Genomic DNA, 21,668 nt, shown 5'->3' on the forward strand with positions numbered 1-21,668 from the left:
TATTAATAACTTTACACGTACCTGGATGAATTCCTAGACCATAATTTAGACTTGGGATAGGAGGGAAAGTCCTGCTGATACTTATTAACTCATCATACTACACTTCCAAATGTGACAGGAGCAATGAATTACAGTCTTTGTTTTCTATAGAACACCAGTAATTAATGTATTAGCTTTTTCTTAACAATACCCTAGCACCTTTTTCCCTGGCAACTTTTATCCCAGGATTTCAAAACACTTTACATATATTCATTAGCCCCACCCCTTGTGAGGTAGGAAAATATTATTTTCATTTTATACATGCACAAACAGAAGCACAAAGTAGTCCATTTTCACACAGTATTAGAGGCACTTATTGCTCTTAGAGGCATTCACTACTTTGAGTTAAGAAAGGGATGTATTACCCTTTAAACCTCTACAGTCTGTTACAGGCCCTGAGGTGCTAAGAGTTATAAATCATATTTGCTGTTAACAACTGGTAAATTGTTGAGGAAATGTGTCCGCACAGACAAAACATTAATAACTTCATTACATCATGGAAGCTGTAGTTCATAGCTAGACTGGCCAGATATGGATTTCTTACATCTGCAGTACTAATTGGGTGCTGCTGTTTTTTGACTGCTGGGTCCTACCTTGAAAAGGTGAATTGGAATAGGGAGAATTATTAGAATTGTTTAATGTAGTTGAATGGGATGGGCCTGAGGATTGGTAATAGACTTTCACCATTAGGTCACTGGATTGACTCTTGACAGAGCGAGGATTAAAAGTCATTATCATCAGAGGACTGGCTTCCTCTGCAAAATTAGTTTGGTACTTCTCAGTCCATTTCCATGTGGACATGTGTCCATGTTACAAAAATCAACATTGCAGCTGCCACCCACAAGAGAGACACTGAACAGTAACCAGGCCAGAGAGAATAAACTCCCTTCTCACTTTTAGAGAGAGTTTAATGGGGAACTGATTTGACTCACATTGGCAAGGAGGTACTGGGGAAGCAAGCCCTGTCTGTTGTGTGGATGGAGAGAGGACTTGAGTTTTGGAAGATGTCAGTCTGGCCCATTTCACCAGAACTAACACACCCTTTCATGAGGGAAAAGACCTTTGCAAGCATCTGCTATCCAGTGATCCCTTGATATTTCCTTTGGATGTTGTTTGTTTGCTATGTCTCCATTTTCTGGCCTATGAGTGACATTTTAAGAGTGACCTGCAAAATTCCATCCATTACTTCCCAAGCTGCAAAAGGATATCTGAGGATGGAGGAAGCCTTGAAAATACATCAACTGTCCATTTTATTATGCCACCACAATGGGACCCTCACCTGGTTGCGGTCGTTAGGTGCTTGCATAATATAAATGTTTACTAACTAATAATTAGTAATTAATAACTAATAATTGTAAATAAAGACTTTTCTGATATGGCCAGATTAATAATATTGTGCCACTGGTCAGCTAAACAGGTGCAATATTATTCATTAAAACACAATTTAAAATCTTCTTAAAATAACCAAATGCACATATTGAATTGCCTTGAATTATTTGCACTGGGACAAGATCTGCTGTTGGAATTGCTGGCAAGCAATTATAGCTGACAAAAATGAGTGTTTAGTCTTTTAATTATTCATAATCACAGAGCTTACATGAAACACACAGGGAATAATTCTGGACAGAAATGTAAATGTATTTGTTGTTTTGAAATCTACACATGTACTCTTTTTACACCTATCCAAGTAGTGCATTTCTTTTCAAACATAATTCCAAATATATTCACAATTTGATTCCAGGCCATTTTTGTAGATCAAAATGTTGTTGTTCTTAATATTTTCATAAAATGGCTTTTCCCTGTGTGAAATAGAGAGATTTGGAGGGGGTTTGCATATTTTCAGTGCAAAAAGTGATGTTTGTTGAAATGAGATTTTAAATTTTAAAACATCAGCAAGTTGATGTGTTTTGCTTGAAATTAGAAATGCTTGTGCATGAAAATAGAGTGAAACCCTGACATTTCGCAGGCTTGTGAGAAAATACAATCCTTGGAATACTACACATGGTCTTGAATGTGTTGGTGATCTAGGCTGTTTTGTTTTGAAAAAACAAAGTTTTTCAGTTCAGCTTTTAGTCTCAATTTAGGACTGTAACTTTTAACAGCAAGTAAACCCATTGCATTGGGCAGGACAGAAACAACCTATCATGAGCTGCAGCACATCATGTCCTGTCTCACCACAGGGAAATGAAGACATCACACTGGCCCAAAATATTTTCAGGACACTCTAAAGATCCTGAAAGTCTAGACTGCAGGATGCATAATGAATGGTGCCTTCTAAATCTGTATGGACAAGATCATAGGCATGCCTATTTTACCCAGCTCCTCTCTTTGTCAATGATCCTGAAAGAATATAAAATGCACTGGAGTAGTCACTGTAGGACATACAAGTGATCTCAGTTATACCCTTACAAACCCATTGACTCTGACCAAGCCTAGGAAATATCCCAACGGAAATTGGTGGAGGGAGGGAAAGCAGCCCATTGTCTACCATAGCAGAAAACTGTAGCCAAGAGAGAAAAGTTGTTGGACAATGGACATTTTCTCCTCTTTGTGGTGACTGCATCAGGATGGTCCCAAGGCTGATGTCAGATTCTGTGGTTTGCACTGATATAAAGCTGAAAATTTAGCCCAAAAGCAACTAGTTTGGACAACATAGTCCTAATTTTTAGACACCGGCTCTGAATGTATCCCAGTGATGTCCCATTGCCGCTGCTGGGCAGCCACTCTTGGTCTCCTACTGCAACAGTGACCAGAAGAAACCCTGACTGAATCTCCTGCACTTGTCATCCAGATCCTCTGGCATTCAGGATTTCAACAGCACCCTCTGCCAAATAAAAAGAGGCTGGGGATTGTGGAGTGGCATCCTATAACAGAGAGGGGACCTGCGATGCTGATAGAGACTCTACCAAAGTTGTAAAAGTAATGACAATCATTAGTTAAAACCTCTTCCCTTCCCCCAGCACAAAGAGGTGCCTTCTGATATTGCCCCTTTAACAGGAGCATAGGTTTGGTTAGATTCATTTTACATACCATGCTGCGTGTTAAGCTGATACAACTTGCCAGCACTCATTGATTATGTCTGTGTTGCTCAGGCCCCGTAAGCAGTTAAGGGTATTAGACTTTGGTAATGAGCTCCCTGATCTTTGCAAGGCTTTTGAAATGGAGGACTGACTTCATTAGGGACTCGCTAGTTAACCTTTCAGACCCCTGGTACTAATCCATTAACCCTGAATCTAAAATCCCGTATAATCCTAGCAATGGTTCTAAAGATGTGCTTTCAATTACCCTTGTCACCTCTGCGAGAGCAGCTAATTAGTAAAAGAAGAGAGCAATGTGTGGGCCTTGAGGGGGAGTATTGGGAGAGGGTGGGGGGAGGATGGCATACTTTGCCTCCCGCTCCTGGCTCCCTGGTTCATGAAGGGAGAAAGTCACTACAGAGCTTAATGTATCAGTAATGGGCACTGTGGGTGGATAGGAAGTGGTGAGTGGGAGTGTCATGGTCAGACAGATGTATGGCAACCCAGCCATAGGTGGGGAAGCAGCTTGATAAAGCCCCACAAAACTGTTAAGCCCCAGTAGGTCTATTTGGGCCTAAAATCCCATTTGTCTCAGCCCTGTCTGGGTGTCTCTGCATTTGACACCAAACTGCTTCATGTCAATGTTATCTCTGGATCCGTGAAATAAAATGCCGAGAGGGAGTGAGGGGAGGGTACGTCTGATTGTCTAAAGAACAATCATCATCCCACCTACTAAACCCTCTTTCTCTCCCTCAGGAAAACTTGCAGAAGCTGGTACACATTGAACACAGTGTCAGGGGGCAGAGCAACCTTCTCCAGCCAGGAAGGGTGAGTGCTGCAGTCAGACCTCCTCTGATAAGGACATTGTTTTCAACCAGCTTTATTTCTGTCTGTGGATGGTGAGATTTCAGACCTCATGTCTACAGGTGTTGTTTACTGGCCCACTCCGATAAGGGTGGAAGCCCTGGTTTATGTAAAAAGCCTTCACTCTGCCAGCATTGAGACAGACATGCCAAGTGTCTCTTGTTTGGAGTGACAGGAGCAGCCCCTATTTTCTAAGCAATGTAGCAATCAGTTTTCCACTCTCACTGCCCCCAAAGCTCACCCAGTACAGTGTATTTCATTAGAGTCGCTATATTTCTCCCCTAATAGCCTGGCTTAAAGTTCTCAAGCGCTGGCAGGTACAGACTGTCGGCCTCAGAGCTTTGGAGTTGTATTCGGCTGGGTGAAGAGCCTTGAGTGAGGGGAAATGACTTGTTTTCAGGATTGTTATTCTTCTCATTCCCCAAAGGTATTTTTCCTGGAATATATCATTTATAAGTAATATAAAAATAGAAGTGTGTGTGTCTGTATTACACACACACACACACACACACACACACACACACACACACACACACACACACACACAGTATCTAAATATCTCTTCTCTAGCTTTGCCCTGTCTTCCACAACAAATTCAGGCGGCTTGTCCTCACTTTCAAGCCTGCATAGTTCAGCTCCCACCTATCCCTCTGATTAACAGTCCTTTCTCAAGTCCTACAAACACAAAACTTCCCTTCAGTATAACAATATCTTAAAACAAAAACTTTGTGTAACTTTCAAAACATGCACACTGCTAACCTAAGGAACCTCATGATCTCACCATTGCAGCCCTCGTCTACCTTTTCCTCCTCGCCCATGCCAGTGTTGTCATTATCTCGTTAGGTAATGTCTTAATTTGGGACCTGATTTTACTATCCCTAATTCATGAGATTTGCAGGATTGGGCCCTTCAATTTTAAACTCTTCTGGATGGGAACACTAGGTCAGACCCTGATCTCATTTCCAGGAGTGTAAATCTATACTAATTCCATTGATTTCAACAGTGTTACTCTGGATCTACTCTCACGTTACTGAGATTAGAATTTAGTCCATTGTCTTGACTAGAGTGAGAAGGGCCATGTGTATTTATGGTGCTGTATAAATAAATAATTATATGGGGAGAGAGAGAAAGATTGTTTTACACACCCTGTATGTGTGTATGTACATGCGTATGTGCTGTGATTCTAATAGTCTTGCAGTCCATGTTCAGCTGGTGTTTGTTGGTTCATCCTCATTGTAGGGGGATATTTAGAAAGTAAATGTCTTTTTATCGGAGTCTGTTAAACGTTGGCTCCACTACCCTTGACTGAGTCATTTCTGTATAAACAGTTGATAGCAGGGAAGTGAAGTGAGCAAGAAACTGCCCTGTCCCTGACAAATGTATAGTACTGGTATGAAAGTAAATGGTAAAGAGGCGCAACGCTGACACTTGGCTGACCCAGGACAGATGGGACCAATCTGAATAATAAATAGACCTTATTGTCATGAGGAAGATCAGGCTAGCAGAGACAGGCATGCCAGAATCGCCTCCAGCAAAGGCAAAAGGATTTAACACAGTTCCTTCACTTTGAGGGGTGTTCAGTGTTCACAGTAATGATACTAATGTCCCTGTTTCTTCCTTCAGGAGTTTCTTAAAGAGGGAACACTTATGAAAGTATCCAGGAAAAACAGGCATCCTCGGCATTTGTTCCTGGTAAGGATATTTCATTGGTTTTTTGCCTTTCTCGTGTCATACCCTGGGTTTCCATGACTACTAAGGAGAGTGAATATGGCCCTGAACTACAGCTGAGTTTGTGCACCGTGGGGCTGCCAGATTGTTTAAATAGCATTGGTAAGGTAATATTTTGGTATGTGTGAATGAGTAAGAGATGTTGATGTCTAGGATGTAATATTCAAAAGGGCTCAGCGCCTACAGCTGGCACCAGAATTTCAAGAGCTCCGCACGATGAGAGTGGCTGTGTTGCAGATCCACCTAGCCTCTCTGACTTTGGGCTAACAATTAACTCAGTTTCTCTGCAGGTTGAGTCTCCCAACCTTCCAGCCTAATTTGGTTGCTCCAGTGAGTTGGCCCTCAGCTAAGTCATTAAAGAAAAGTATCCAAAACAAACACAAGAGTCTTCCACCCCCAGTCCCAAGCTGGCACAGCCCCTTTTTCCGGAGGGTCTGTCTCTCTTCCCCCTGGGGAACCTCCGACACTCTTCAACTTACTCTTTGGGCTTTGCTCTCACCCCTCAGGCTCTCCTGGGATCCTCTGCATCTCTCCCTGCTCTCTACCAAGCAGGCCTCTCAGGACTCTCAGGCCTTCCTACTTAAGTTTCCCTTCTCTCCCAGTGGCTCTCCATAAGTTTCTGTCTTATCTCCACCATAGAAGGCCTGACTTAGCCACATGATCTGTCTGCCCCATGACTGCTCATTCCCACTAAAGAAGGTGAGCTAAGGGTGTCATGGGTGGAGCTGGACCCATCTCCCCTTAAAGGGCCAGTCACCTTGGCTGCTGAAAATCAGATTCTAATTGTGGGAACTGAGCACTTGAAAATCTGCCCCTGAAGTCTTTGAAAATTTGGTTTCTAGTGTCTGACGAACAGAGAGGATACGGGAGCTACGACTAGCAGCAACTTCAAAAACATTTCTTTTAGCTCAAGCAGAAGAGCTTTGTGCTTTTGGAGCTCAAGGGTGTGGATCCTAGTCCCATTTCCCCATGTGTGCTTGAGTGTATGGTATCTAGATATCATATCTGTTGTCTGCAGCATATTCTTTCTTTGTGGATACATAGTGTCTCTTCACATTTGGTTAGAGGAACTGCTGTCCCTAATATCTTTCCTAATGTATTTTTTGTTGTTGTATTTTTAACATTCATGGTTTTCCTTTTGTATTAGACAGTATTGCCTAGTGGCTAGGGCAGAGAACTAGGCGTTAAATCTCCTGGGTTCTATTCTCAGTCTGCAGCTAGTTCATGACATAACCATAGGCAAATCACTTTGCCTTTCTGCACCTCATTTTCCCCATCTATACCAAGGGATAATGATATTTACCTGCTTCCTAAGGGCTTGTGATGCTTAATTTATTGGTGTCTGAAAAGTTCTTTGAGATCCTCAAAGGAAATGTGTCATGGAAATACTGAATAATGTTGTTATTACAATACTGTGTTTACAAAATTTAATTTAAAGTCATGGGATAAATGCTTAGAATACTGTACTTTCTGCAGACTTTCTAAATATTGAAGAGGGAAATTTACACTGGGGCAAACATGAAAAGGAAAGAATATTTATACCAAAGTCATGCCATGGATTCTTCATATTTCCTCTTCTGATTATTTCATAGCTGTGTGTAAAAGCCTCATTGCTTACTGCTCAGCTTCTCTGCCTGCTTCATCATGAGAGGTCAGAATGATTGTGTGTGGGACATTATGCTGCCCTATTATTTCTTTGATGGCCTCATTGGTTTCTGCAAAACTTGAACTTTCATGTATTGGAAGTAATGTGTCTAGCCAAAATCTTCATGATGTGATATCACTGCAATGCTGTTTACTGAATCTGGCTGGACAGCCTGAAACAATAGCACTACTGCTCAAACCATAACCATTTTAAACCCATGCCAAAATTACCATTGATTTCAATTGGACCAGGATTTGACCTGAAGAGAGTTACCCATACAGCTCTGTGGCAGTTAATTCTGAAACCTACTGATGCCAGCGTGAATTATGACATTGTTAGCTGTTTTACTGTTGATTATTTTAGCAGAAATATCCAGCTGCTCTGGTACTGTGGGTGGATTTTGGAATTGTGGACAGAATTTGAGCAGAGTGCCATGATATTCATATGTCATAATTCTGCCATTGGGACATCCGAACCAGTGGCCATGGAAAGCATTATGATATCCTAAACATTAATATTACAATTGAACTACAGGACCAAACAGGAGGAGCAGGAATCAGAGAAAAAAAATCTAATTTAAGTAATAAACATGGATAGGAAAATAATGTAAACTCAGGTGAAAGGTAAACTCAGCCAGGTTTCAAATAAGATACACTTGAAAGATTGTCCTCAGCTCGAAAGTCACGGAGGAAGAGAATACTGCCGAAATGAAGAAAGCACCAAAATAAGAGTAAATTTGTTACTGGGGGGTATGTGGCGGCAATTTCCAGTTGAGAAACAATTTCACACTTCAGCTAAAGATTCTGCTGTTCAAACCTGGATGTCAGTTGCAGGGAGTGAAAGTCTGAGTCCCTGTCCCCAGTAATACTGCAGAGCCTGGCTTGCAGCACTCCATCCAACCACTAGCACTGGATATGCATGCATATACACTTGGCTCTACCAATGCACTTCATCTTTGACTCGCTGCAATACCAGTCCTCAGGCTGTCCACCAACGCATCTTAGTTCTGACCTCCAGCAGGCCCTGCTATTCCAGCTTCGGAATGCTCTGGATTTGACTTCTAACTGTACTAGAAAAAAATAACTGAATACTCTCCCAAAGAAGGGGAAATCCTAGATTTTAAAATCATCATTCATTAAAAATCCTGGCAAATATTCTGAGGGCTATATCCTAATCCTTTTGAGGACACTGGCAAAACTTGGGGTGGGGGGGGAACACACCAGGATTTGGCCTGAAATGTTCTGTAAAATGTCATTTTCGGATCCTTTGTGTATTTTTTTATGGTCCTTAATGTGTCAATTGCTACTCCAAAAAAGTGCATTAAAATGGGATAAGTGTGATTAGGTTTTGCTCTGGGGTTGTTGTTTTTTTTGGGGTTTTTTTTTGATGAAATAAGTAAACGTATCTGAATAGACCCAAAAAAAAAATCTGAAGAAAGAATTGGATTTCAGAAGTTCTCAGGAGAGACCTAACTCTGCTCCCATTGACATCAACTTAGGACAATGCAGAGTGCTTTGGAGAACCTCACCCAGAAAGCACATGCCCAGAAACATACCTAGAAAGCACAAAAGCCTGAGAAGTGATTTTATCCCCGAACTTACCCTAGAAATAAATCAGACTAAAGTTGTGGTTAGAACATGCCATTAAAATGCTCGCTCTCTCTGTGTGTGTGCGCGTGCGTGCGCGCGTGCGCCTTGCCTTATGTGTTTGCCTGTATGCTTTGTATTGAGTGTATTTGTGTTCTCTGCAAATGGGCACAGGTCTGTAACATGGCTGTCTGTGTGTGTGTAGAAGCATGTGTACGACATGTACATGCATGGATTTTATGCGTGTGTGTAAGCATGCACATGTTGATGAATGTCTATTGAGTTTGTGTGTATTGCAAGGCTACTGGCGCTGGCTGCCTTGTGTAGATCGAGGGTATTGTTGAATCTGGTGTTTCCTGGCAGGATATTTGGTGTGTTTTGCTGGGCGCCTGTTTCCTGAATCCAGTCTCTGTTTACACGGATGTTGGAGCCTCTCTGCAGAGAGCACAGAATGGGCTGCTGAAGCTGGCAGGCCTCCTAATCACACACCCCTCCACCCTGCCCCCCCGACCACAGGACTCTTCGACTCAGACACTATCTCTTATCTCACACTTCCAAGAATTTCTCTACAAAAGCTGCTTGTGTTGGAAGTGAGGCGGGCAAAGTTGGCATTGGCTGGGAGATTTTGTTCAATACTTCAAACAACCAGGCTGGAGTTTAGCAGGATTCTGATAAGTACGACGACATCTCAACTTCAGGCTCCATCCTGCACCCTTGAAGTTATTAGGAGTTTTATCATTCATTAACTGGGAGCAGCATAGGACCCTTAGAGTACAGCCTTAGGACAATCACATGTGGCAGGAGTTTTTGGAGAATAAATGCACTGGGTGTCAAAATGTTAGTACTAGGGGTGGGTGAACTTGTTTGGCCTGATTTTGAATCCACTTGAAAATCATAGATTTGAAAATGTAATGTGAACTCTGATGCTATTGGGTTCACCTCACACTTAGAAGGGACTGTGATGAAAGGGACCGAGGGAGAAGAGTTAGAGCAGAGTCCACCTCTCTCCCTTCTCAGCCAGGTCCCAGAAGACTCACCGTTTCTAGAAATGTATTCCTGGCCTGAGACAGAGACAGAGAGAGAGAGAGAGAGAGAGAGAGCCCTCAGTGCTCTTTGGAACAATGACCTCCCCTTGATCTCATACCCCTACAGTGCACTACGTATTGCCATGCAAACCTCCATGACTGTAGCATCCACTGTGGATTTCCTGTTCCCAAATTGGTGCCCAACAGACTAGTAACTATCCAGGGCTGCCAGTTGACACAGGACTCTCTTTTTTCTGGAAGTTTTTGTCCCTGTGGTCTGGCACTACAGTGTTGAGACTAGCTCACCAAAGAGGTCTGTGAAATGCTCCTTCACATTATGTAGTTACTTTTCTTCATCCCAAGTCTTGAGAACAACTCACCCAATCATTAGGCAGTTGTCGTCAGGACCCAAAAGTAGTACTCCACCTGGTGAACATCACCTCAGGTTACTGCATGAAGTGGGCTACTTTGGGGCAGTTGGTGCATCACCATTATAACAAAAACTCCATCAGCTGCCAGGCTTGGTCTCTGGCTGTTCACAGGCACGGCCAGAAGGGCCTCCATCTCCTGGCCTCAGACACCCAGCAAGTAGTTTTCAAAACTTCAGTAGAAACCAAATCAAGAGGAATTTTACCATTCACATAATTGGAAGCAACACAGGGCCCATGGAGAACAATACTGTAAAATCCTTAGGACAATCAACCATATGGAAGGAGTGTCTGGAAACCAAGCAAGGAGTGAAAGCTGAGCATTCATTCTGGTCTCCATTTTGAGAAAAAGTCTAGGAAATGGGGTCAGCAGCCAGGGACTTCCCAATGGATTGGGGCAGTTTGATCTCGTCTATCACAATTCCCTTGGGATTCCTGAAGGTGCCAGAAGGTCTTTCTTTACCTTTCAGAAGCCACTACTTCAAGAAGCTGTGCAGGCAGTGCTCTAATCTGTGCCAGGGCTGAGCCCCAGTGCCTCTCGGCTCACCACATCAGTTATGAAAGTAAAAATTGCTTGAGCCCTGGCACCTCTTTCAATACAAATTAAGCACTGTGTGCAGGGAACGGTGGGAGAGGTACCCAATGGACAGTGCAACTGCAATGGTGTAGAAGAGCACAAACGTGGAACAAGGGTCAGTGCTGCAACTGAAATAACACAGCTGCTATGGACTACTGGATTGCTGGTTCTAACACTAGTACTAGTAATTCATTTAGCTGCAGTTCAATTCTCTAGTGTAGACACAGCCAGGGAAAGCAGCAGGTAGGGCCTCTGTGCCTCTTTTAGGCTATGTCTTCACAATTTGCCGCCGTCAGATCGATTTATCTGGATCAACTGAGCGGTCAGTGAAAACCTGCTCAGTCGACCCAGAAATCGACATATTAAGACCACCTTCTCAAGTGGCAGAGCACTGCGCCGACGGGAACGCGGTTCCCGTCGGCGCACTGCAGTGAAGATGGCACGCAGAATAGAAGCACAGAAGTCGACGGGAATTACGCAAGTTTTTTGCGTCGTTTGCGTAACTCCGGTCGACTGCCGCCGAACCTCCGAGGTAAGTGTAGACAAGCCTTTACACTGCATCCCTCTCCTGGCAAACAGTGAAATATTCATCCTCATTTCATTGTGACGAGTCATCGCTAGAGGGACCTTGTAAGAGATTGGAGCCACAATTCTCCTCTGTATGCAACATGGCAAAACAGAAGGAAAAACAAACTCCACCTATGGTGGGCAATTACAGAACAAAGCCATCCTCAATGCTTAATAAAATCTTGGGATACTAATCAGGGCTGCCATGGCAACAGTATGCACTGGGGGTGGCTTCCTTAGCCAACAACAAAAGAGTGGCTTGGGTTTTTAAAACATACTTTTTTATAAATAAAATAGTCAGGGTTTACAGCCAAAGAGGCACAGCAGTGCATGCTGGGAAGATCCTGACTATTGTTTTTACGAGGTAATTTTTTGTAGTTTAGTGCCTTTCACTAGCTGCCTTATCTGTGGTTTGGAATGACCCCAAAGTATGTGACACTGTTAACAGGCAAATGAGGGGACTGCTTCCCCCTATAATCCAGTAATCTTTGAAAATTCAAGGGATGCTTTCATCCACCCCCTCTCTCTGGCAGAATCTCCAGGTGGAGATGAAAATACACAGAAGAGAATCAAGGTCATTTTCAGATGCTAATAAAAAAACAAGTCTTTCTTTTTTAGCAACTGCTGCAGCCACAGCTGATACGAGCATCAATTAAAAAGCCTATCCCTCCAGTGAGATCAAGCAAACAATAGTTTATTCCAGCTGCTTTTCAATGGACAGTTTATGATAGGTTTACCTCCCTTAACCTCTCTGATCCCCAATTTCCAATAGGCTGTGATGAATTCCTCTCCATGGCTATACAGAGCCCTGGTTAAACTGAGAATCATAATATGATCAGTATAGTGCAGGTGTCACTGCATTGATTAGATTAATGTTAGCACAGAGGGTAATTTATGAAGCAATAAGTAAATGGTACAAAAACTCCATGACAAGTCATTTGTCACCTAGTTCTATGGAAATTCTATTGTGATGCTGTTTGAGGAGTAAACACTTCTCTTTAGAATAGAAAGACTGCAGCTTGAGACTTCTCTTCCTTCTCAGAGTTATAGTTTCAATGTAACAATGATACTTTTCATCTGAGGATCTCAAAGAGCTTTACAAATGCTAACGAATTAAGCCACACCACTGGGAAGTAGGCACCCACATTTGAAAGATGAGCAACTGAGGCACCAGCTTACCCAAAGTCAGACAGTGGCACCACCCAGAACAGAATCCATAGGTGAACTCCTGACCCTACTGAAGTCAATGGAAGCTTTTCCATTGACTTCAGCTTAGTCAGGATTTCACCCATGAATCGTCACTCTTCTCTAGCCACTATAAACTATTCTGTCTCTGCAAGAAAGCTGAACTAAGACCTCCTAAGAAAACATTCAGAGGTCTCCACTTTCCATTTTTTCAGGCAAGGTCATTTTTTCAAGAAGGGTTCAAATCTAGATCCATTGAGCCCCGTGGAGATACACCAGGGATGAATTTGTCCCTTTTTATGTGAAGCTATTTTATGAACAAACAAGTTCCAGCCAGGAAGATGGGACTTTAAGTAGCAGATGAATTTTTATCATAAATGGAGCAGAGCTCTCTCAGCCCTTGGGTGTATATCAGATGCAGCACAAGCACCCAGTGATATGTCGGTCTGTTGAGGATAACACTACAAGCATTAAAGTTAGATCACACTCAGGACTTGGAAAACATCATAGCAGGATTCCTGGCACCTTCCCCAAGATTATGGCAACTTATACCCACATTTCACTCTGTTTTCACTGAAGGACCGTAGGGAATGGAAGCCCATCTGCTGCTGTGGCGTCTGTGCGTGCCCAGGCCCACTCCTTCTTACATTTTATTCGCATTCTCATTGGGGAGATAATACAACATTATTCACAGCTCAGTGTGAAGGATAATGCTTCCAACACTAGGGAATGGTATCTCCACTGCCTCTCCCGAGCCAGTGTGCACAACATTCCTCTCGCACCCGGTCTCTCAAGGTTTCTCTGATGGCAGAAGCAAAAGTTTCTCCAAGTTCTGAGTACTAATGTGTGTGTACAGTGGTGAGAGCTCCAGAGCTCCTGGTTCGAAGGGGGTTAGCCAGGATGTGTATGTGATGAGATGGTACACTGAAATCATCTGTAGCCTTAACACAAAACAGCCATTCCACCTGCACTGAGCACTTAGTAATTAACAACAGTCAGAAATGTGCCTGAACCAAATATCCAGAATCCAAACACTCTTGTGCTTTGTAGAAGTTTGGATCTGGATCCGAACTTTGTGGCCCACGCCTGTGTTTAGTTAACAATTCATGCAATTTGTTAAGTCACTGCTGACTCCAGGCATCCCTCCCACCCAGGAATAATGGTCAGGCTTGCAAGACATATTGCAAATTATTGATTTTGCTTTTCTCTTCATATAGATGAATGATGTTCTGCTGTACACGTATCCACAGAAGGATGGCAAATATCAGCTGAAGAACACCTTGGCTGTATCCGGCATGAGGGTAATGCTTAGTTCAGACCATAGCCTGACATTAAAGTTTATTTGGGGCTTATCGGCTGCCTTGTTAATGCTTTGCCAGTATATGTCTCTTTTCCAGTTGACTGAAAGGAAAAGGGCATTTGATCTTACGAGTCCCTTGCCTGGTCCAGGAATTAAAGAGAAAAATATAAAGTACACCAAAAAAAAAAAAAAAAAAAAAAAAAGAATATCTAAAAGGTTGCAGATTAGCATGACTGCCTTATTTGGGCTGGCAATGAATAAAGCGAAGCCATCAGAGTTACTATCTGCTCATGACTTTTCACAAAAGCTAAAGATAGAAAACACATCCCATCTGGTCCTTTCCCATCTCCCTGTCCCCATCCAATGCATGATTGTTCCCTACAATATACTGACTAGGGTTTTAGCGAGTCTGGTTTTAAACCTTTGCACCTCCTAAAAATTCACACACTCATTTCATTCCTTTCTCCAGGAGTTTTCACATCCATCCCCTTCATCCTATGTTGTTATGTTGACTTTATCCCAAAGAGCAATCTGGACTTACAAGGAAAATCAGAAATAGGGAGAAGCAGAACAGAAACAGAGCAAGAAATATCTGGCAGTCTTTATTTTACGGCATCCACTAGGGCTTCTCAAACCTTTTTTTGCTGGGATCCCCTTTGAAAATACTTCAGGCTGTGACAAACCTCCCCAAAAAGTGATGACCCCCCATGCCAGGCCACCCTTACTGGCATGCGCAGGGGCTGACTGCTCATGACACCCCCTCATAATAACCTCATGACCCTCTGCAGGGTCACGACCCCCAGTTTGAGAACCCCTGCTTAAAGAGACAAGTGCAGGCTGCTGGCCTGTCTCCCCAGCACAGGAAGGACTGGCCACATCCCCAAAGTTTTTCAAGCCCTTCTTTCAAGGCACAGTTTTATTCCTCAAACACAAAGCTCACAACCAAAGCAGGATGTAGGGACCCAGAGGCCTTTCCCCTTGCATCTTTCCTCTGCTCCAGGGCTTGTCCCCTATCTTTATAATGGGCCAAACCTAAACTCTGGCTCTATCTGTCTCTGTATTCCAGACGTCACCATAGTATCTATACATGGACCAACCCCCAAATTGGCATTAATATGGACCAAAAATCAATCTAACTGACCCTGCACCCCACTGTCACATTGTGTTGGGCTGCCCACGACCTTGTCCCCAGCAACTTCTTAGCAATTGAGAACACCATGAGTACTAAACTTTGATGGCTAACATTCAAACTGCTGGAGCTTCGCAGATCCCTGTGCATCAAGAGTTGTACCATGTGCTGATCATAGATGGTTTAACTCACTCTGTCCTTCATGTACGTGTCATTTGTTTCTAGGTCAGCCGCCCAGTGACAGAAAAAGCCCAAAATGTCCTGAAGATTGAATATGCTGAACATTGCCTGACCCTATCAGCAAGGTATTGTCCTGTACCAGCCATGGCAAAGGGTGTTATTTTAGCTACATCTCTAGACCAGTCCAACCACTGTCCAAGACTTAATTAGTGTCTCACCATTTTTACACTCCATTTCAATCCATGCCAATGTAACGGACAATGCCCGAGTGCTTGATTATAAAGAGGGCATTCATTTAAATGTAAGGCTCATAAGACATAACTAATTCAACACTTTTAATGAGTAAAAAACGGGGACTCAGCACTTGATAAGATTTTGAGCAGAGTAGAAAATCCATTTCTAATAAGTCTGAGCCTTCTTCCTTGATATTTTATAATTTTTTCCCTGTCATACTGAGAATCCAGCTTTGTCTACCTCCTCTTTATAACTTCACTTGTCAGCTCACATCACTAGGGTTACCCAAGGGCTAATGAAAAATAGTAATTAGCCAATTCCATGCCATAGATTTAAAGGCATTTAATGGTACTTAAATGACGGTTAAAACAGAAATTAAACTTTACCGACGGTGTAATGAGGTCTTTTTGTTAAAAGAAATTTTCCTAATGAGGTTAGACAAAGTTGGTACTGATCACAATCAGGGAGGGTGTTCTCTGTCTTGTGATCTCATGCTGACAGCAGCAAGTATTTGTACATCAGTTTCTGAGCAGGAGGATTGAGTATACCATGTTTTTCTTGGTTTTAACTCCAAAAGCATCTTGCAAATTTGGTGCTAACAGGGAGACAACAAAAAAAAAGGGGACGTAAATGATTTTCAGATACACTGTTTAAAATTAAAATAATTTAGTTTTGGTGACAGTTGATCATGCTGATGGTTACTGAAGCTTTGAGAACTCAAGTTTCCATCTCAAGTCTCCACCTACAGTACAGCTGGAAGCACAGCAGGCTTCCCCGAATGGCATGCACACTGGAACCAACCTAATAGACTGAGAGGGTGTTTTCTTTTCCACACTCATTCAAATCTAAATCATTCTCTTACAAGGAACATTTGCCATCTACGCCCAATGCTCAGAACCCTGCCAAAGCCCTTGAATGTAGTACCTTTTTCAACTAAGTATTAAGATGTTTGATACTTTTATCATCAGCATTGGAGGCCCATCCAGTGCCCCCAAAGGGTTCAAACTGTGCATCTGAGCTACCCACTGTCAGTTAAAAAAGCAAGAGGTGTATGGATTTGTGTTGGCTTGGAGGGTAAATAACTAGACACCTACTGCTTTAGTGGAGAGAAGTGCTAGTGCAGATGAAACTCACGTGTCAAGGCAGAGATTTAGTTTGCAGCATACTGAGAGCTGTGCCTGGATTCTCCATTGGTCTTTTTGTGCTGACATGCAGTTGGTGCTCATTGAAAGGCTGAGCCAATGGGAGTCATGTGTGAAATTAGGACTTGAAGCAGAGAGGCTGCCCTTTGGGTACTAGGGGCAGATTGACCCTTGTGAAAGAGCACTGACAAAAATACAAGGAGCTTCCCCTCCTTGTGATGTTCATCTAGGGGCCAACCATAAGCAAAGTCCCTGCTAGTGCTCACACACCCTAGGGCACAAGTCACCTCTAGGGAGCAGAGAGGAGGCATGGCTATTGCCCCACTTCCTGTCTCTCTGGCTGGCAGAGCTGACCAGTCACAGGTGGGAGAACATGCTACACTTTCCTAAGAGAGGGCACCAGGGAATGCCAGGAGGCTTTGGGCCTCCCTGAGTCACCAGGTCTTCTATTGCTGCCAGGTTGATACAAACCCAGACAAGTGCCACTTATCAACTGCTACAATCCAGCCCTTCATGCCTTTGCACTTACATGAGGCAAGAAGAATGCATAGAGGAGCAGAGGACATGGCATAAGCAGCAAAGATCAAGACCACAGAAAAGGCACTAAACTGATGATAAGCAGAACCTGTGGTTCTGGTTCATGCAGCACAGCTGTATGAAAAGATGGCAGCATCAAGCACTTGCATCTACCACTGAAAATTTCCCACCGAGAGAGCATAATTCTTTGGCTTGTAGGGAGCAGGTGATGGTACTGATCACAGAGCCCTTGCAGAGAAGAGTAGAATGCTGCTATACCTTTGAACACACTACAGAATTCTCTTCTTCAGACACAACTGCAAGCAAGTAGTACCCATATAAAACCTAACTAAAGGTATGTCTACACTGCAAGTGGGGGGGAATTGATCGCAGCACATGTGGCTCTAATCTAGATTTAATCTAGCTAGCTCACATCCTGATAGCAATGAAGCAGCTGTACAAGCCCACTCAGGACCCTGGGTACTCATTCAGGCAGCTAGCCTGTGTGGCCACGGTTTTACTGTTATTGGTATTGGATGCATGCTGCAATCACACTTCCAGTTGCAGTGTAGAAATACCCTAAAGAAAGCCAAGTGTGAACGCAGTCAGTCAATACTACAATACAGAAAGGCTGCCCAGACATTAAGATCAATAACAGAATCCTATTTCAGGCCAAGTCAAGTTTTTATTAATCGTGACTTAACCATAGGCCAATGCACAAAAAATAAAAGTATATTACAATAAAACTGAAAATTAAATCCATAATTATAAAATACAAAAACACATGGAAATAAAGATTTAAAAAGACAAACCAATAAACCATATATAATCACTGTGCTATTTTCCTTATTTTAGCAGCTGACCCTGCAAATAGGGCAATCTTTTGGATCACAGGTACTTTGTCAGTTCCTAATAAATACTCTATTTTCTGTGAGGTCATAGAAAAAGGTATCCGGGTAAAAGCACAGAAAACCCTCTTGACCTCAAGTGGCAATATAAATTATAGGGTAATAAATAGTGGGGTAGGTCTTCCACCGGCTCTGAGCCACATGGACAAAGGCGGTCGCTTTCTCGATGCCAGCGTATTGACTTTCTAGGGAAGCCGTATGCATGGATTGAAAATGGAGAGTTGCAAAGGCTCTGCTTAACACGTATGACACAAACGATCTAAATAGCTGGCATGCCCTTTTTAACAAGGGGACCCAAGGTTACGTATTTGACATAGAAACAAGTGCCATATCTAACTGCTTGTTAATATCCTCTAGTCTCGATTTAATTAGGACTTTCACATTTTTATATTTATATCAAATCATTTCCAAACCAGAGAAACCTAAAAAATCCAAACAATATTGAATATGCTCTTAACCAAGGGAATTACATGAGAAAGCCCTACTGAGCTATTCTTCTAAGTACAACCTTGGCAAACACTGTGGACGCATATTACGAATGAGAAGGCAAAAGTGAGTATTACCGTACTGCACTTTGGACAGAATACAATTTATGCCGGTCCTGCTCTAAGAGCAGCTGGAGTATTATTTGAAAGACCAAGAATCTTCATAAGAAATCAGTTCTAAATCACTTCCAACTCTATGGGATCATTCCATCCCCATATTTAGTGACAATTGGGCCTTCTATTTTCCATTTGACTAAACTTACTGTAAAAGTAAATAAATGATGTGTCGGCATGGTGATTGACGGCTTATTACAAAGCCAGACCCCGGAAATCTTTTCTGATGCTTAGTGTGGCAATGCTTGTAGGTTGTGCACTCTGAGCTGTTCACAGCCTCCAAAATTTCAGCAAAAATCCCTTTGATCCTTCTTACAGCCAGAGAGCTAGTTAATTGGGATCAGGTCAGTGCCAATTGACAATTCATTTTACAAGCCAGCAGTCATGTGTCATCCTCACACTTAGGAACTATAACAATCTGTGATTATTACCTAGAGTTGTTTAATGCAGTGAAGAGAAGGTGAAAAGGGCCTTGTTGGAGATTAGGCTTTTATTGACAGATCATCCCTGATCAGCTGTCCTTGCCAAAATGACTGATTCACAGCATAAAATCAGCCATGCTTTTATTTTATTTTTTAAAGCCAGGTCTTGAACCTCAAGGGGTTAGAATTTTGTGGCAAATGAGAGGTTGATAGAGCCGGAGGGGGAGGAATTTTCATCCACAATACTCTTTGATGAACATTGAAGATTCAGCAACATCAAAATGTTTTGCAAATTTGTGTCAGTTTCACCAAATTGTTTTTAATTTCACCAAATTGTTTTGATTTTTTTGTGCTTTGAAAGAACCTTTTGTTTATTAATTTCCTTTTATTTTATTTTTTTAAATGCACACAACAAATATATCAAATTGAAACAAAACTTTTTAATTTTGTTTAAATAAAACTTTTTGTTCAACTGAACACAAATGTTTTGGTGACTTTTCAAAATTGACAAGGAACTGACATATCCATTATTTATCCCATTCAAGAGGTATGTTGGTACCACTTCCATTAACCTTTTGGAGACTGAGGACATAGCTACAGTTCAGGAATCTTCATTTGGCTTGTAGGTTGGAAAATACAGACATTTTAGGCTTAATATGCTTTCCATTCAAATGAATCTTATTTCCCATAAAAACTGGACTGGAAGTGGTGTTTTGGGGGGAAGGGAACAGAGTTGGCTTTCGCTAGTGAAAGGGATTGAACAGTACTGTAAGTCTTGGCAATGAGGTGATGTACAGTATTGCAATCCTTTGTCATGCAACAACTAATTCAAGACCTATGTGAATTATACACCTATCTTGGCCCCTCTTTGTTCCAACAGAGTCACTGAGTTTTACAGAGGCTGATGTTCTTCACAGATGAGTGCTTTTTCACAGGGTGCAGGGATTCTAAGATGGGGTCATTGATCAACTCATGTGCTTCCCCGTTTGTTTGTTTGCTTGGGGTTTTTTTAAGATTATAAAAGACAAATTGTTTTCAGATGTCTTGTTTGTTGGCCTGCCTGTGCAGCCAGAGGAAATCACCGCTCAGCAGTAGTTGGCATTGGTACCACTGCTAATTTTACAAGGAGCGCTAGTGGGAAGAGCACTTAGCTTTAATGTGAATGCCGAGTATAGCTTGTGGAGGACTGAATGCTCTACCCCGAGTTCCCACTTGGGATTTACCTCAATGTGGCACCATTTATGATGGAGAATGAAAGTACAGCATTCCCTCACACAAACCTCCATTGAAATGTTGGCCTCCCTTTTGGCTTTTGGAAGTTAATTTGATGCTTACAGAATTTAGGAAGAGTGGTTCAAACTGGGAAGTCATGGTACAGACAGGATTCAGGGAGGAGATCATGCAGGCAGCTGCTACATAGCCTGGCACAGTGGTATTCTTCCCTGCACACATGGGAATATGGTGCACCTCACTCAAATGACTAGCTCAGCCTGAGATGGTGAGCAATTCTGAGTCCCTTCAGGAAAACTAACTGACACAGGGAAAGTGGCCAGTGGGATAAATGGGGATATCATGTATGCAAGATAACAAACATTAAGCACTCAGCTTCATGTCTGGAATCAGCAGAATCTCAGTTCAGGACCTGGGAGATTAGCAGGAGAGTTGGATTGCCAGATAAATGCACTACCAGCCATGTTTGATGGTGCAACGGTGACATCTAGTGGCTACTATGGAGAATCACAGGATTGCACTCTGTAGCTTCTCCATCCAGAATGCAAATTTTCCCTAACAAAAAGGTCACATTTGCATCTTGTCAGGATCTTGAGGGCTGTATCTAATTTGCCTGAAATGGAGTATACTGAAGCCAGTCTCATCTTTAATATGACCAGCAGCCTACAGAGACTACATGTCCCAGCATGCATTTCTCTTTCTTGACCTAAACAGCCAACACAGAGGTGACAAATATCAACATGCAAAGCTTTACCTTGGTCTGAGCAACCCAGGCAGAGGCTACGTGCCCCGAAATGCAATTCTCTTGCTTGGTCAGCACAGAGATGAAAGAAGCAGCTTTGCATGCTGCCACATATGGTCTAAGTTTGAATTCCATATTACATTGGAAAATCCGTGGATCAGATATGGCAAGGCTGCATTTTGGCTATCCCAATCATGTTCATAATGTATCAATACAATCAGAAATATTGGAAATCCAACATTTAATTTTGTTCTTGAGCAAATAATTAATAATTCAACATTCTGGTGGGAGAAGCAATGTGTCAATAGATTGGAGCCTTCTCCCTTGATCCAGAAGCTTCTGGATTCAGTCACTGCAGTTCGTGGCATTAATAGTGTCGCTGTATTTCATTCCACAGTTCATGCTCTGAAAGGGACGAATGGTATAGCTGCATCAGCAGAACTATTCCAGATGACTACAAAGCTCACACTGCATCTTCCTTTCACAACAGTATTGAGGTAAGAAAGAGTCCTCCTATTGCCCAAGAGAGTGCAAAGCCATTTGAATAGTTAAAAAAGTGGAAAAGAGGAAGTCCCTAGTGGCAGAGTATTCTGATTATTTTTATG

General features: G+C 42.4%; 1 protein-coding gene across 1 annotated transcript in view; it reads left to right on the forward strand.

Moving 5' to 3' along the window:
* Positions 1 to 21,668, forward strand: part of FGD5 (FYVE, RhoGEF and PH domain containing 5) — a 147,582-nt gene that overhangs the window by 113,934 nt on the left and 11,980 nt on the right. Inside the window, exons 11-15 of the mRNA XM_067544345.1 lie at positions 3,813 to 3,884; positions 5,544 to 5,612; positions 13,879 to 13,962; positions 15,316 to 15,395; positions 21,461 to 21,560. Of these exons, the coding sequence (XP_067400446.1) occupies positions 3,813 to 3,884; positions 5,544 to 5,612; positions 13,879 to 13,962; positions 15,316 to 15,395; positions 21,461 to 21,560 (405 nt within the window). The remainder of the gene's footprint in view (positions 1 to 3,812; positions 3,885 to 5,543; positions 5,613 to 13,878; positions 13,963 to 15,315; positions 15,396 to 21,460; positions 21,561 to 21,668) is intronic.

This window comes from Emydura macquarii, unplaced genomic scaffold (assembly GCF_026122565.2).
Source record: "Emydura macquarii macquarii isolate MOO-44397 ecotype Brisbane River unplaced genomic scaffold, CSIRO-AGI_Emac_v2 contig_968, whole genome shotgun sequence".
Classification (NCBI taxonomy): Eukaryota; Metazoa; Chordata; order Testudines; family Chelidae; genus Emydura; species Emydura macquarii.